This window comes from Nipponia nippon, unplaced genomic scaffold (assembly GCF_047370975.1).
Source record: "Nipponia nippon isolate SJK-2023a ecotype South Korea unplaced genomic scaffold, ASM4737097v1 scaffold_4, whole genome shotgun sequence".
Classification (NCBI taxonomy): Eukaryota; Metazoa; Chordata; class Aves; order Pelecaniformes; family Threskiornithidae; genus Nipponia; species Nipponia nippon.
In genome coordinates, this window is record NW_028262358.1 from 76,517,159 (window position 1) to 76,533,483 (window position 16,325).

General features: G+C 46.4%; 1 protein-coding gene across 3 annotated transcripts in view; it reads left to right on the forward strand.

The window, feature by feature from the left end:
* Window positions 1-2,581: 2,581 nt before the first annotated feature.
* OSTM1 (osteoclastogenesis associated transmembrane protein 1) overlaps window positions 2,582-16,325 on the forward strand; it is a 36,235-nt gene continuing 22,491 nt past the window's right edge. Inside the window, exons 1-7 of one of the 3 annotated variants that reach the window (XR_015708354.1) lie at window positions 2,582-2,917; window positions 6,024-6,138; window positions 7,670-7,767; window positions 9,067-9,231; window positions 10,043-10,208; window positions 10,517-10,610; window positions 13,379-13,536. Coding sequence is in view for 2 of the 3 variants with exons in the window: in XM_087775437.1 (XP_087631563.1) it covers window positions 2,588-2,917; window positions 6,024-6,138; window positions 7,670-7,767; window positions 9,067-9,231; window positions 10,043-10,208; window positions 10,517-10,572 (930 nt within the window). In the remaining variant the exon portion in view is untranslated. Of the gene's footprint in view, window positions 2,918-6,023; window positions 6,139-7,669; window positions 7,768-9,066; window positions 9,232-10,042; window positions 10,209-10,516; window positions 13,273-13,378; window positions 15,260-16,325 lie in introns of those variants that run through there. The other 2 variants (XM_087775437.1, XM_087775436.1) reach the window with 2 other exon arrangements.

The window sequence follows — 16,325 nt, forward strand, 5'->3', positions numbered from 1 at the left end:
TGGTAACAAAATTCCCCCATTATCAGAGAAGAGACCCACGCCTTCTTCAGGCCCTGTGTCTGAACCACACCTGAAAAAGTTAGCGACTTTCTAATTTTGCATCGTTATGTCATGTTTATTATTATTATAAAAATGAGAAGTATGTAACAATCAGATGTCTTCCTTACAGGTCTGCAGCAACGCATTTATTAATGCTAGAAATGTTTATATTCTGGTCATGTCTCAGAGATTTAATCTGAAACTCTTAGGTGTTTTTTCTTTTTTTCCTTCTTTTTTCTTATTTTTTTCCTTCTCTTTTTTTTCTTCTTTCTTTTTTCTTTTTTTTTCTTTTTCCTTTTTTCCTTTTTTCTTTTCTTTATTATTTTTTCTTTTTTCTTTTTTTTTCTTCCCCCCTTTTTTTTTCCCCTCTTTTCCCCTCAGACTAGTTTTCCACTCGCAGAATATTTAACTCTCTCAGGACGTGGGAAAACGCATCCCTCTTGACCCACAAAGATGAAGACGCAGCTCTGTCCCCCCCGCCGCCCCCCAGCCGGTCCTCCCCGGTGCCCGGGCCCACGGGAGGGAGAATCCCGGTGCGGAGGGCGGGGGGCTGCTTTCCATCGCTCCCCGGGGCTGCAGATGCTGCGTGGGGCACAACGAGGGCCCTTTCCAGCCCCCCGGCACCCCTCGGTGGGGCGATGCGCGGGAGTGCTGCTGCCCTCTCCTGGGGGGATGCGGGCAGGCGGGCCGCCCCTGCCTGCCTGCCTGCCCTGCCTGCCTGCCCTGCCTGCCCTGCCTGCCTGCCCGCCTGCCTGCCCTGCCTGCCCGCCTGCCCGCCCACCGCCCCGGGCTGCCCGGGGGGCTGCAGTGCGGGGCCACCCCGTCCCCTGCGGTGGGCAAACGAGGCTCTGTGGCCGCAGCCTGGACCGAGGGTGGCTCAGGGAGCCACTTACAGGCCCCTGTCCCCATCTCAGGGCTGCAGCTGCCAGCTTAGTACAGGCAGCACCGCTGCTGGCAGAGTTTCTGGGTGTTCAGGCTGCACCCCTGCTAGTGAATTAAACAAGGCGGGGGGCATCCTCTCCCCCTGGAGCCACCCGGCCACACACGTCCTGTCCTGCTAAGCAGCTTCAAGCTTCCAAACGCAGTGGCCTTGACAGATGGGGTCCCCGAGCCGGCAGGTGCTGTGCGGGGGGGATTGCCTGGCCTGGGCCAGCACCCCCGTGGGAAGGTCCGGCACCCAAACCAGGGCCCTCACCCTCATCAGTTTACAAGTACAGGCAATCTGGTACATTTTTGCCCACACTCTGTCATTTCTCTGTGTCATACTTGTGACGTGGTTTTCATCTGTTTTCATTCATTGCTTTGAAATCCCTTTCTTCAGAGCTGAGATATTCAGCCCACTCAGAGAAGTCAGGTGCTCTCTGTTGGGTGCTTTTTACCTGCCGGATGGCATCTTTATCATCACCTTTACCAGCGTGTTTTCACCTGGCAGCACGAATCATAGAATCATAGAATGCCTTGGGATGGAAGGGACCTTTAAAGGTCATCTAGTCCAACCCCCAGATCCATCCTGGATACTTCCATGCTGACATTTATGGCACAGCTGGCACGAGATTAAGGCCAGGTGACACCGGCCAAGCTGGGTACGGCTGGGCACACGGGGAGTCGGTTCAAGCAGCTCTGAACTCCTGGCCCTGCCATGACCATCCCGCCACCGTCAGCCAGCACTGCCTTCCGTCACCGGTGCCGCCGGTACGCTGATCGAATCAGCCGCAAGAAACGGATGGGGCCATTCCTGCCTGGCTCTGTTACTCCCGAAGGTGCCATGGCATGGAGTTGCAGGGCCATGCTCTGCCTCTCTTGATGTGGATCTGACCAGGGCACCAGGAAAGCCAGAGCTGGCCACAAGCCCGTGGAGATCACTGGAAAGGGATTTAGTCGGATGGGACAGGCACTGGGTCAAGCTCCTGCCAGACAGAGGAGCTGTTGGAGATCCTGGCACTGCAGCCCCCGGTGAGGGGGTTACCCCGGTGAGGCTGTACTCATCCTCCTGCTCTGGGAAGAGCTTTCCTTTGGGGACTCGGGTTTTATCGAGAAGCGGCCATGGGAAAGTCTGGGGCCGGGTACCCACAAAGGTGTCCAGCTTGAGATAACACCTGGGAAGTGCTCTGACTGCAGAAAGATGTGGTTTGCTCCTCCCTCATCAACTCTTTCTCTGGTTTGGGGATTTTTTTTCCTAATTGTTGCTGTATTTCCAGCGTATTTTACAGTCGCTTCCCGTACGATGGATACTCTGATATCTCCTTTTCGGATGAAAAGAGTTCCCTGGCTGAAAGCTACGGCACGGAAACCGCACTCCCCACGGAGCAGAACGCTTCCCGAGCCGGCGGCACCTCCCCGGGCACCACAGCCCCTGCCCACGCCCGGGCCCGGGGCCGCCCCACAGCCGGGACCCGGCCCCCGGCCCCCGGCCCCCGGCCCCCGGCCCCCTCCCCGGCTCCGCCCCTTCCCCCGCCCCCTCCCCGCCGCGGCCAATGAGCGGCGGCGCCCCGCGGCGGAGGCGGGCCTTTTCCCGCTACGGCACTTCCGCTTCCTCGGCGCGGCCTCCATGGCGCCGCTGCGCTGCCTCCTGCCGCTGCTGCCCGCCCTGGCGCTCGCCCTCGGCCCCGCCGCCGGGGACCCGCGCCGGCCCCTGGCGCTGGAGGCGCTGGGCGAGGTGGGGGAGCTGGCGGAGGAGCTGTGGGGAGCGGGGCTGCCCGGCGACCTGCCCGAACTGGAGCCCGAGTGCCGCCGCCTCCTCGCCGCCTTCGCGGAGGGCAGCGCGGCGCTGACCGGCTGCCTGGGCCGCCGCGCCCGCCCGGTGCGGCTCTGCCAGGCCTGCCACCGCCACTACCGCCGCCTCCTCGCGGAGTACGGCGACATCGCCCGCGCCGTCGGGGTGCGTCCGGGGCGGGCGAAGGGGGGCTGCGAGGCTGCCCGGGGCGGGGGCCCGGCGTGCGGCCCTCCCCGCACCGCTGCCGGGGCAGGGGGCCTGGGCTGTTGCTTTAAGGCTTCCAGTCGTGTAAGGGCTGTACCGGAGCACAGTCGGGCCCTGAGACGCTGCTGCTGGGAGCCTCGCCCAGCGCCGTGGGGAGGGCCAGGAGAGGCAGCGGGCGTTGGGCCAGGCCTGGGCGCGGCTGCTGGCACGACCTGTGGCACTAACGCCCTGACCCGGGCACCCGTGTTTTGGGTAAGCGGATTTCCAGCCTGCGAAGGTCAGTTCCCACGCTGGAAGCCCCACCGGGTGGGTAAGGTGGTTTAATGGAGGCTGGGAGTTGTTTGGGAAGCACCGCTGCCAGTGATGGCTGCCTTCTGCTGCCTGGGGTTGTGGCGTGGTCGGTGCAGCCAGCTCCTGGCGTGGTTAGGGGCAAGTAGCTCCACCTGCAGAAAAAAAGCTTTGCTCCTCTGTGCAAGTGGAAAAACTTGAGTTATTCTTGCTGAGGTAGCAATACCTGAAGCAGCGCTCTGGCTCCGGGTTGTCATTGTATAGCACTAATGAGGAACGCTGACAGAGCTTAGTTGCCTGGTACTTCTTGGAAAATTGATGGTCTCTGAAGCTGTGGCGAGTGATGCACATCATCTGTGGGGAGCCATGTCACAGTGTTCTTGGCTCCGAAGCTGGTGGGAGTGTGGCAGCAAACTAGAAGTCCTGAGCACGGGCTGGCGTCTGTGGACCCCACCAGTGGGAAACCTTGACTGAAGCTGGGCCTTCTGTTTACATCCTCCAGACTCTTAATCATCTTTTTTTTTTAATTTCATTTCTTAGTGTTGGAGGTGATTCATGACTAGTTTTGTGTGTTCTCATCCAGTTTATCCATTTGCAAAAGTTAGTCCCTGGGATAATGGGAGGATGACAATAGTGGATCAGACCAAAGGACCTTTGTCCTTTCTCTGGTGATGGCTAGAAGCAGTAAGAGCACAAGCAGAGAGAAAGTTTATAGCAGTGTGTCCCCTGGATTGTGCTTCCAGTCTTGGGATTTTTGAATCTCTATTTAGTATTGCCATTGACAAGAAAGATCTGTTGCTCTTTAAACGCAGGTAAACTTCCAGTGCTGCAATGTCCTGCTGCAGACCATTTCACAGCTTTGTTACCTGTTGTGCGAAGTAGTATCACTTTCTGGTTTTGATGCGTTGTCTGCCTGTTTTGCCTCACCACCCCAGAGCTTGTGTTGGAAAAGTGGATGGACGTTCATTTGATAATTGTCCTCTCCGGGCAAATACTTAGCCAGTGGTCTCTGGTTTTAGTTTGCAAGCCTGTAGTCTGTTTATTTGTTTCTCATATGGAAGCTGTTTCATACCAGTGACCAGGTAAGGTGAAAGTGAGAAACTGAGTGTGTAATTCTCTTGGGTACTTTCAGCATGATGTTTTGGCTAGGATTATGTTGCCAAACATATCCCAGTGCTTACAATATGTATGGACGCGTTGCAGCTGCTGTTCTTGAGTACTGGCAGCCTGGGAGGACTGGTCCCCTCTGTGGTCTGGAAGACCCATCTGTGTTAGCATTTGGCTTTCCTTCTGAGTGTGGATTAACAAACCAAATAAATAAAGGAGGTGACCTCTTGCAACCTCAATCCATGATGGCAAGTAATCAGATATCTGATGTTTTTATCTTTGCCATCCTACAGTCGTTATAGTGCAACGTGAAAGAAGCAGCCAGGTTAAGTTTTGGACATCTCCGAAATGTAAAATCCTCCTCACTAGGCTAATTAAAGAATACATTGGGCAAACGTATTTAAGGAATGATACAGTTCTACTTGTTTCAGTTTGGGATTTAAAGTGCTTTTTCCCACTCATGAGTCCAGCTGGTGAGGAAGTTTCACAGTTAAAGGCCTTCATGAAGCAACCAGAGAGTTTCCCGCATAAGCAACTTTCTTGCATATCTGTTTGTAATTTAGTAGAAATGAAAGCGGGTGAACGTAGGAGTTACCAGATGTGGCAATATTCAATTTCTGCAGTTGAGTCTCCAAGGGAAACTTCTTATGTAAAAAATAAACCTCTTTTAACAAAGAGAGGCGGAAATGATCTCTTGTAGAGCTCTGTAAGGAACATGTTTCTCGTTAAAGAGATTATTTTCTCGTATGTCCCATGTCACTTATCAAAGAGGCTTTTGGCAGCTTTGGCAATTTTGAGAAGTGCTTAAGTCAATTTAGCAGCCAGAAACCAGGAGCTAGAGCACAGGAGTCAGCTGACTGGAGATCGTGGTTTTGCATCAGTGATTTGAGGGAGAAAATAAAGCTTTGAAGGAGGAAAAACATTGTTCTGAATTCTGATAGGGATACTTTCTGTTTACTCTAACTGCTTTTTTAGTTGCTCTGCATTTTTTTTTTTTATTAACTTGGTCCAGAGAATAAGTTGCTGTAAGAGTTGCGCCAGCGCCTGCTTTGAGGATGGGGTGCGTTGGGTGGCTCGCTAAGACCCGCTGAGCTTGGTACCTGCGTCTGAGGAGGACGAGAGCCCGGCTTCGTCGTAGGCTTGGGGGAGCAGCCGCGGGTGCTGCTTCATGGGGCCCTGTGTTCCTGGTGTTGCTGCATCAGGGGGAAATTTGCTGCTGATACAGTACGTTGGTACAGTGGTTTTGGATGTTGTTTTCTGTTGTTTGAGTTTGTTTTGTTTTGAGGACAGTCTGTTGGTTCAGCTCCTTCAGATGTTCCTGCAGTCTAACGTCCTCTCTGGCTGCTCATGCCTTGAGCTGGCTCCTGGGGCAGCGGCCCAGAAAGGGATGAATATGATGAATATTTTTTTCAGTCACGTATTTTTGACTGACTTGCTTGCAGTCCTAGTAGGTCTTCAAAGACCATGGGCAGCAAGCTGTGTTGCTCATAGTATGATTTAGAGGATCAAAAGATTTTTATTGTTCCGTCAATTCTGCTCTGCCTATTCTAGAAATATCGATGTGATGAGACGTGATTGCTTAGATGTGCTTGCCTAAAATATGTTTCAAAATTTTCCCTTTGTATTTTTAACACTTGATTGCTTTTTTTGTTGTTTCCTTTTTTTCTTCTAGAATTCTTCTGAGAGCCACAATTGTGCCAAAAGCATCTTGACCTCAGACAGGCTGCAGATAGTTGTGACCCTTTCGCAGTTCTTTAACGAAACCTGGGAGGCAGCCAACTGTGCAAGTACGTGACTTGTTCTGTAGCTTTCATGCTACTGTTATTACTTAGCTTAACGTTGCCCCTAAAATTGGCACGGATCAGAATTATATGTATTGGTTTAAATACAGACAGGATATAACACAAAAATCCTAAACTAGAGCCACTCCAATGAGGGGTACGGAAGCTTATTATTTTGTAAGAGATACTGCCAAAATCTGAGGGCACTAGACTGTCAGAAAAATTAGTTGTTATATAAATATTTCTTTTAGGCTATTCTTTCAAAAGGTAGTCATTTTCATTTTCTTTGTGATCCGCAGACTCTGCTGGAGACTTTCCTAAGCTTCATTGCAGTTTCTTCTGTTTTTCCCAGTCCTCCCATTTTTAAAAAAAACTTCCATAGGAAACTTTTCCTTTTTTGTTAATAAAGTCAGTAACTCTGGAATGCTTACACGCTGAACAGTATCTGCCTCCACAGCCATGCTCTTTATTTCATTTTATGGGTGGAGGGTGTCCAAATCTACCCCCGTATCTCACTGTCGCCGTGCTGAAGGTGCTGTGCCGCAGTTAGAGCTGAACTATGGCTTTTTGCCATTCCCCTGGTGTGGGAGGTGGGACCCTACACTAATAGGCGCACTAGAAAATAGCGGGAATAGCATTAGAGTTGAGCGTTAAAGACGCTGAGTTTGCTGCAGAGTGCCTCGAGAGCCCAGAAGAGTTTGTTTTCATCTGTGAGTCTGGGCTGGGTGAAGACTGGAAAGGCAGTACAGGAGCAGCTGTGCTGTCTGTGCTGTGCTGCTGTGCTTACCCTGTCATCTGCGTGCTGCCTGCCCAGTGTCCAGCAGGATGCTTGCCCTTGATACTGATGGCGCTTCCTTCTTTCAGGAGAATTTTCTAGGGTGTTGGCTTGCTCTCACGGTGCTGTTGCTGAACACCTAAATTCCCAAACCACTGTTGTTTTCAAGGGTTTGTCTGGTTAGAGCGCCTGAAGTGGGGTGGGATGGATGGAAGCAGTAACGTGGTAGGGTTGAGCCTATGACTGGGAGGAAAGCCCCAGAGCTCCCCTCAAAGCTGGTGAAATGGTCAGCTCTTTTCTTAAACAATAATAACCTACACTCTGATTTGTACTATTGTGTTCATGGTCTGGCTGTTTCCTGGATGCTCTCTGTTTCATCTTCACTGCTGGTGCTTCTGCTTTCACGTAATGGCTGTTACCGTTGCTGGGCAAAGCCAGATTTGCAGGCTAGAAAATAAAAGTAATGTCTTGTTTTATCTTAAAGTCCAAAGATAATTCAGACCCCCTCTTCAGAAAGCTCTTGATGATAGTCTTCATCTTTCACTTAATCAAGGCCAATTAATTCTGAAATATGTTCTCGATGAAGAGTTAGGTCAGCAGGTCTGAGACATCAATGGCAGGCAGATAAGGAAACCGCAGTGTTGACTAGACCTGTCTTTTATTGTCGAGAGCTCTTTTTGCAGGAGTGGAGTGTCTGGGGCTTGTTGGCTATGGAAATGTTAGAAATTAGAATATCCTGATGTTTTTCTTTCTCTTTGACAGATTGTTTAAAGAACAACAGTGAGGGGTTATCAAATTCTACTGTAGAATTCCTGGATTTATTCAATAAATCTCTGACATGTTTTGAACATAACCTTCAGGTATTTATACTGTGTATTTAAGAGAAGTACTAAATCGTCTAATTGCTAGCAAAATCTTATTTATGCTGAATAAACTGCAGATACAGATTAGGCAAATAAACTGCTGGTGAGTTTGTGGATTTTAGGCAAATAAAGCAATGATCTGTAAAATGCAGATGTTTACAGATTGAGAGCCTAAAATTAATTCTAATTGATATTCACCTTGACTTCATTTTGTATGTAATTGCAGTGCTGCTTCACATCAGAATTTCTGAATTCACAGTAGTTGATAATTATATAGTAAGAAATGGCATGTCTGCATGCTGTAAGTCTCTTTTTTCTGTCTCTTTGTGGAATTGTTGTCTTCCGACTTAATTCAGTCTTTAAATAACCTTTGATAATATAGACTAGTTCAGAAAGACCACCTACCTTAAATCGTTGTAACAGTTCTTTTGACTATTAAAATTATGGGTAGTTAAAGTTTGTCCATATTGCAAAGGCGATATAACTTAGTGAAATAAATGTGATAATTGTCCTCAAAGAAAATGCCCTAAATAGCCTAAGAAACTGTGCGTATTCCATTTCAATCAGAAACCGGCCAAGTTCCGGGATCATTCAATAGTAAAAACGGGAAATGATGGGTATGGGACAATCTCTGAGGAAGCTGTCTGGTTTTTTTATTAATGATTTCTAGGAAATGTGCCTTAGAGGCTTTGGCCAGGAGCAGCGTGGACTGGCCTATTGATCACTTCAAGTGTCTGAACTAGAACTTAACCCAGTGGTTGGTGGGTAGCTGGTACAACCGTTACTGAGTTGGAATATCTTTAGAGATTGTAGTTTTGTTTTCAGGTGTGTTGTATCACATTCAGGGGTGGTGAAGGTCGCAAATGAAAAGGATTATTTACTATGGCACAGTCTGTCCCTGTCGATATGGCTCAGCAGTAGCAACCTAACAGTTGTTAGGTATGGGAAAACAGAAACAAAAACTGTTAAGGAACCCGATATCTCTGGCTCCAGAATTACATTTAATTACTAGTAATTCCCTGCCCTGAAAACTGGTGTATTAAAGTGTTTAAATAAAAAAGCTGCTAGTTCAAAGAACAGTTTGAGATGCAGAACCTGCAGGAGATGGATCCTGTCCCTAGTGAATTACAGTTGGTCCTTTTTCCTCCTGCATTCTCATGCAAGTTGTCAGTCTGGGCCCCTAATCAATCTAGGATGCTAAAAATCTGGATTTTGGTTCAAACTTGACTCTAGTTTTTAAGGTTTTTTTTTTATAATACCTTAAAACAGCATTCATACAGAGTTTTATAACCCTAGGGACAAGCTGTCTATCTGTCACCAAATAACTACACAGAAGTATGTAAAAACTGCAACGAAACCTACAAAATGTTGAATGACCTGTATAACAACTTGCAAAGGATGAACAGGCAAGGTGGTGAGTCTGGGCACTCCGCACACTTGTGTATCGACGTGGAAGACGCAGTAAGTATTTATTAATACTCAACAGGGAGACCTTGTCACGGAGGTCTTTATTAATCGGAGCCATTTGTGCTTGTCTTGCTAGGGATTGCCTTTTCCCTTTCGGTGTGGGACAGTACTGGCAGCAGTGCCTTTGTCAGGCTGATGTCCCGTGAGGAAGAAGTTAGCCCGGTGGGGCTGTCTTGCTAGGTCCTGTCCTCAGTCAATGCAGCAGGAGCGTGACTGAAGCTCCTGATCACCCGAGTGCATTCCAGTTTAAGTAGCTGCACTTTAATTTCTTGTTACTGTGAAGGGGATGGATTAAAAAAAAAAAAAATCATCTTAATCTTCTGGCTTTTAATGCGAAGCTTTCCTGCTATTGTTCTAGCTAGTGTAATACTTGATTCCTTATTGCAGCAGCTGTTTCTAGGGGTCCTCAGCATTGGCGACATATGTTTGGAAAAAGCTTTGTTATATTGTGGGGCTTTATGCGGTTGGGCAAAAGGAGTGCTGTCGAAAGTATGGGATTAGCTTTGTCCCTGAAGGCTGTCAGAATTCTCTGGGAAACAGGCATGTGGCAATGCTACAGCGTATCTGAGTATAGTCAGGTTTTGAAGCTTGTAAAAGTTCTGATGTGAAATTATGGCTCCATTTAAATGGTCTGTTTCTACATTTCCAGGCATTGCTTGCTTCTGGGGCTGGGGAGATCTGTTAAAGTATTATTTTCTGAGGTCGTATTTGAACACTTGAATGCCTTGAGGCCTGAGCGTTTGCCATGCTGCACAGCAAAAATGCATGTGCTCGCTTTCACGGCTTGGTTATGTTTTTCTTCTAGATGAACATCACTCGGAAGCTTTGGAGTAGGACTTTCAACTGTTCTGTTCCCTGCAGTGATACAGTCCCAGTGATTGCAGTTTCATCCTTTATTCTCTTCCTACCTATTGTTTTTTATCTTAGTAGCTTCCTTCACTCGAAGCAGAAGAAACGGATACTCATTTTGCGTAAGTAGTGGTGCTGGCTTTTCACTGGTAGAGTTGGGTGGTGCCAGGGGCTCGCTTGGCTCTGGCGGGAGAGGGGGGCCCAGCCAGATCTGCCTGCAGCTGTGCTGACGGCGCTAATAGCGACTATTAGTCTGCTGCTGTCCCCTGAAGAAGGGTAGTAAAGAGCTTCAGCCACATCTTTTCATTAAAGTTTCTGGACGTGAACAGAAAGCTGTTTGCAAGTCTGTGTCAGATAAATAGAGGGAGTGGAGAGACTAGTTTTGTGGAATTCTTTGTGTTTAATTTTCATATAATTTTTCCCTTTCCAGCCAAGCGCATCCAGTCAAATGCCAGTCTTGTGAACATCCAAGAAAAATACAGCTGAGCTGCAAAACAAAACCTGAGAACTGCTGCTGGTATACAGTGGGTACAATTGTGTTGGAATGGGGCCGGCACAAAAGAGGAGTTAATTATGGTTTAGTGTAATGATACAGAGCAACACAAGTTAAACAAAATGCTGTCTGACTTCTAAGCGAGGATATTAACAAACATGACAAGGCAGGGCTGTGTGACACTGTATGGACTCTGGTTTTGAAAAATCTGTGGTTTTTTCAGTCTTGGGCTGAAGCTGGTGTTTTTCTGTTTCTAAGCTTTTGTATTTCTCATCAGTAGAATAGTTACACTTTCCTTGCATGTTTTTTTTTTTCCTCTTTAATTTATCATATTTGTTTCACAGAAACCTGAGATTCTGAATCTTTTTGAGGTGATTTTCATAGACCAAACTTGAAATGATATTTGATGTTCCTGCTTGAAACATTACGTTTAATTCCACATAACATTCAGTTTTGCCAGACTTGGGATGGACAGGAAACCTTTAAAAAGGAAAGTTCCCACCTTTCTGATACCTCTCTGTAAAGTCATGCTGCTGGTCTCGGGGGGGGGAAGAACCCAAAAGCCATGAAATATGCAGAGGAAGTGGTAATATATAATGTCCAAAGCCAGCAACAAAAGCAACAGAACTGCCAGTGCTAGACATGAATAATAATCATTGATGACTACAGTATTCAGCTATCTGTGAAGCAGGCGGCATATTTAGTCATTTGTACACTTTAACCGCTAAAATCATTGCTTTTCAAATGTTAAATTTTCTGAGGCTTATTTTAGATGTCTGCTTGGGTAACTGAATGCTTCACTGTTTGCCTGTTTATTGTGTTATTTCCTTTCCTTTTTAATTATCAAGGATTTGGGGGGGGGTTTTGGGTGCTTTTTTTTTTTTGTAAAGGAGAAGTGAGGTAAAGTCAAGTCACTGGAGATGCTGAATTTCCTGGTCTAGAGCTTGCTATGGCTTAATACAGAGGTGTTTACAGGAACTTTGCAGGGAAAAAGTTACCTTTTCTAGATAATACGTATTTTAGTGGTAAATGAACCAGGGGGTTCTCTAACTTAAACACTGTCCTGAAGGACAATGAAGATACTCTGCTGGGAATTGATGACTTTCAAGAAATAGCTTCAAAAATTAGACCTGTGAAATAGATGAATGTAAACAAATCCAAGCTTGCAGGATTCCAAAGCTGATGGAGAAATTTGTGCAATAACTGTGGGGATGGATAGTGCTACTGAGAGGCCGTGGGCACAACTCGACAGCTGCAGCAATACAGACGGCTCGGTTTGGTTATGACGGCCCTGATTTGGGAGAGTGGTGGTGTTGAAAGGATTTATAGCTGTATTTGAGGTTAACGAATGCCAGAGTCTTTGCTCTCATTTTTAAATGTGTTTCCTAACCTTGAGATAAAAATGAATGGCCATTACAGCTAAAAAATTAAATTTCTCTAGGAATCTGTGTCTGACATCTGTCAAAAAACCCTGTGAAATAGGCTTGTGTATTTGACTTGCTTTGGAGCCTAGAATGATAAATTTTTCCTTTGCACTAAGGCTCAAATAAATATATAATGATGTAACAAAACAGTCCTAAAGCTCTTCAAGTCATTGGTTTTCTTGGTTTTCTTGTTATTTTTTGTCGTTTTTTTGAGTTAGGACATACTGTCAGTTTTAAAGTCAAGTTGACGGTATGTTTAACATTAAGTAAAATACTGTGTTAGCGATTGGTCCCACCCACGATTGCCTTTTTGTATTTTATCAGTAAGAATTATTTATCTCCCTCTGTTAAACATGTGAATTACTAGGTCAACAGTCAGTTTGTTCTAGGGAGTTTACAACAATAATGTAAAACTGTGTTTCTCTTACTACATAGTAAACTTCTTGCAGCCAGAAGAGGCATGCTGCCTTTAAAAAAAAAAAATATTTTTTTATGTCTCTTATTCTTAAACTTCAACTTTCTGGGACTTATTCAGCTGCCTGCTCTAATAGCATTACATTGATTTGGGACATCATATGATTGAGAGCTGTTCAAAGCAATCTTTCATTCGTGCAGATAAAGCCAGTTTGTATGTGCAGCATTTCAGAATGACAGCTTTTATATTGTAAGCAGTGGCTTTTTGAGCACATTCATGTTAAGTAGGTCTGAAAGTCATTACTTTTGGATATGGTGGTTAAGCACTTTAAAAAAAAAAATCAGCTTTTCTTATTTTCCTGGCTGCTAAGCCAAACGGAAATACTCATGTGACTTTTGTTGTTTTTTAATTTAAAGCAGCAGTAAAGTTTACACTTGAGACTTTTAATATTACATGTACTATTTTCTCCTTTTTCTTCTCCTCCTCCCCCCCCCTCAATTTGTACTACTAACTTTCTTTACACAGTGTTATATTTTTGGTAGGGTATTTCATATGTAAATTGATTGAATTCTCTTTATACTCTCTGTTTCGTAGAGAAATGTGGAAGCACACAGACTGTGTTGAAGGAGAACTAGAATTCTTTTTGCTGCTAGTCTTTCATCTTGGTTTACTTTTGCCTTTTTGGTATTATATGTACTAACTAGGATGAACTTTGAAATACTAGTTGTTTGTATCTTTTTGTGCAAATAAAGATTTCTTACTGTGGGGTAGCACTTTGATTCCTATTTATACTTACTAGAAAAGCTCTAAACACAGAAAGTCAGCTCTAATAAAGATTGTCAATAAACAGTGAACAGTGTGTTTACTTAATTGCTTCATTTATAGTAGTTTTATACTCCTGCTGTTCTGGGTTTGTGTTCAGGAGCACCTGCTTATTATTCCTCATTATGCCTTTTGCAGGAAAACAGCATCAGAAGGATGTTTTCAAAGCAGTGCTGTGCTGAATTACAGAACAAATGAACTGCAACTGCTGAGAAAGGGGGGAGTTTCAGCTCAGTCAAAGCCTGCTGAAGTGTACGGAAAGGCTCCTGTTCGTTGCAACGGAGTTTCTTGGACGGGTGCGCGTGGGTAAGGCTAGCGGGGTTGACTCACTGCCTTTGTGGGGAGGCTTTTGGTTGCCTGCACTGGCTGCTCTCTCAGCTTCAGCAGGCGTGGTGTTGGATTGCTGTTGGGTTGGGAGATTTCTTTAAAAATGGCAGCGCAGTGCCTCACCATGGAGAGAGCCGGGTGTCTCGCCTGATGGTAGTAGCCTTGTGCGCTAGTGGTAGGATGTCTCGAAGGCAAATTTGAATCTCAGGGTGTCGCTTGCAAGGGGCTTCCACAAGGGCTGGGAAAGTTGTAATGCCAGCGCGTGAGGCATGGCTTCAGCTGGAAAACTAGGAATGGTTCTGGTTGCCTGTATGCTTGGGAGAGGGACTGGAGAGGGAGCAAGCACAGGAGAAGTGCAAGCGGGAAAAGTCGGGGGATTTACCCAATGAGTGGAGCAGAGGGTCAGAGAGTGAGGGTGGAGATAAAGGGTCTGTAAGCACACTCGGAACAAAGTGTTTTGGAGGGAGAGGCTGCTCAAGTTCACAGGTAGTTGAAAGACCCTGAGAAAAGAGGGTACAAATGGTTAACGGTTGGACTCGATCTTAAGGGTCTTTTTCAACCTTGACGATTCTATGATTCTATGAAATGGGGTCTTGATAGCAGCTGAGCTGGAAGGGGGAGGCTCTGGCTCGTGCTGGAGGTGAGGTTGGGGACCGGTAGCAGGGAGATGGAGCAGCTGAGCCCAGGTCCCCCACTGGTCTGTGATGGGACAGACAGGTGGGCTGCCTGTGCGGGTCGGGAAGGGGAGCAAGTAGTGGGATGGCAAGAGGGACTTGCTTCTGAGTTACTTAAAAGCAACTGCTTTCTTCTGGGGGGCTACCTGAATCATGTGATGCCGTGGGTGGTGTTGAAGCGATCCTGGTTCACAGGCTCTTTACAAAGCTCCTGGTTTATTTCAGGCTGAGTGAGGTTCCTGTTTACCACTAAACAGGGGACTTTTTTCTTTAAAACAAACCAAAAATACTTGTTTTTTGTGTAATGGCTGCTTTTTTTCCATCTTTATTAAGTACTTGCTACAATCACAAAATGGCTTCAGTTTCCTAATGTTTTGCTTGTGGTACTTACTGTCCAGTTAATCAAGTACCATCAAATCTACTTGCATTTCTGCTAATTTATACATTAGTCTTCATGCCATGAATATAGAGTTTCTCTGGAATGATAAGCTGTGTGATCAGCAAAGTCACTGCACTCCTAATCAGAAAGCATGGGTAACTCACCAATTTTTGTTCGTATTTTGGTGAAAACTTTCCTTCTGGGACTGGTGTAAGCGTTTTTAGCCTGATCTTAGTGAAGTTTGTGCAGGAAGCACCTTCTGTATTTTTGCCAGCGTAAAAAGTTACATGTTGGAAGAGCAGAGCCAATAAATCTTGCAACTTCTCTGAAGCGTGGCTTCTCCCAGCATTGCAATTAGTGTCTGTTGCTACCTGCTGGAGTCAGCCAGGATGATTTACGTGCAACTAGCAGCCTTGTGTCATGCCGAGAGTTGAAATTCGGTTGCTGTCTTGGAGACCCTCGTCTAATCCAAGGCAAAAATAACATGTAAAGAAAGAAAACAGGACGTGACCTGATTGATGACCGGAGTCAGTTGTGTAATAACCTTTTCCAAGTGCAGGTGTTTAATACAGAGATACCAGCATCTCTGCTGGCCATCGGGAGGGTTTCTGGCATGATCCATACCTGGGACTGGGTGTGGGCTTAAGGAGCGGTCTGACCAGAGTCTTCTGCTACAGCACACAGCTTCAAGCCCTTGCAACTGCTCTGCTTGAAAGATGGTGCTGGTACAAACTGGTTTCTCCCAGCATCTGCTTTGGGGCCAAAGGAGCTGCCTGGGGCACTTCTGATTTGTGCTGGCTAACGTGAGCGTGTGGGAGCACCCATGAGCATGCACACTTCTCTGGAGGCACAGTGGGCTACGATGGTTGACCTTCATACCTTGCACGGATTAGAGGTGAGGGAAGAGGGAGGTTTTTGTTTTGCAGGGAGTTTTTGTTACTTTCAGCCTTATACAGAGAAGAAAAAGCTGCAATTTTCCTCCGGGTAAAAGAATTTCCCCACCCCTGTTTCACGCTGAATCCGTGCTATGATGTGTTTGTGTATGGTGTGTGGGACAGGAGCTTGCTTACTGCAAATGTCACTGTTGTTTTACAAGGGATCTCTGCTCTACGTGGACGTAGACAAATTGCTGAGGGGAGTCTATTAGGCATTGGGGGAACACCTTGCTTTCACCTAAACCTTAACTGTGTTTCTTCTCCTCCTGTCAGCCCTACTTTGAGGCCCCTGGAGGTCACCTGGTCCAAGTACCTGCTCAAGCAGGGCCATCTCCAAAGTTGGATCAAATTGTTACTACTCATTTCTCTGAGCGGTGGCAAGGGTAGTGCCAGGGAACTGGCTCTGTGGGGACGGAATATGGGAATACTCTATAGTATAGCATAGCTTTAAAAGGAGCCTGCTGCTTGAAGTGTGAGCTGGGTTTGGGCTTCTGTGCATCTTCCTTGCAAACGGGACTGGGCAGAATAGGGCTGACAGGGTGGCAGGATGGCAGGGATGCTGTTGCAATGTTTTGCAGGGTCAGAGACACGAAGTTTCATTGAGTAAACTGCTAATTATTTTTTAAAAATAACTTAATGAGCTGTGGTAGAAATAAGTTAGTTACGTGAACTCTGAAATCTTCCCCTACTCCCATCTGAGGTGAAAATATTGGAAAGCTCTTTCAAATATTTAATAAAAGAGAGACACTCGCTAGTAGCTCGGCTGAAGT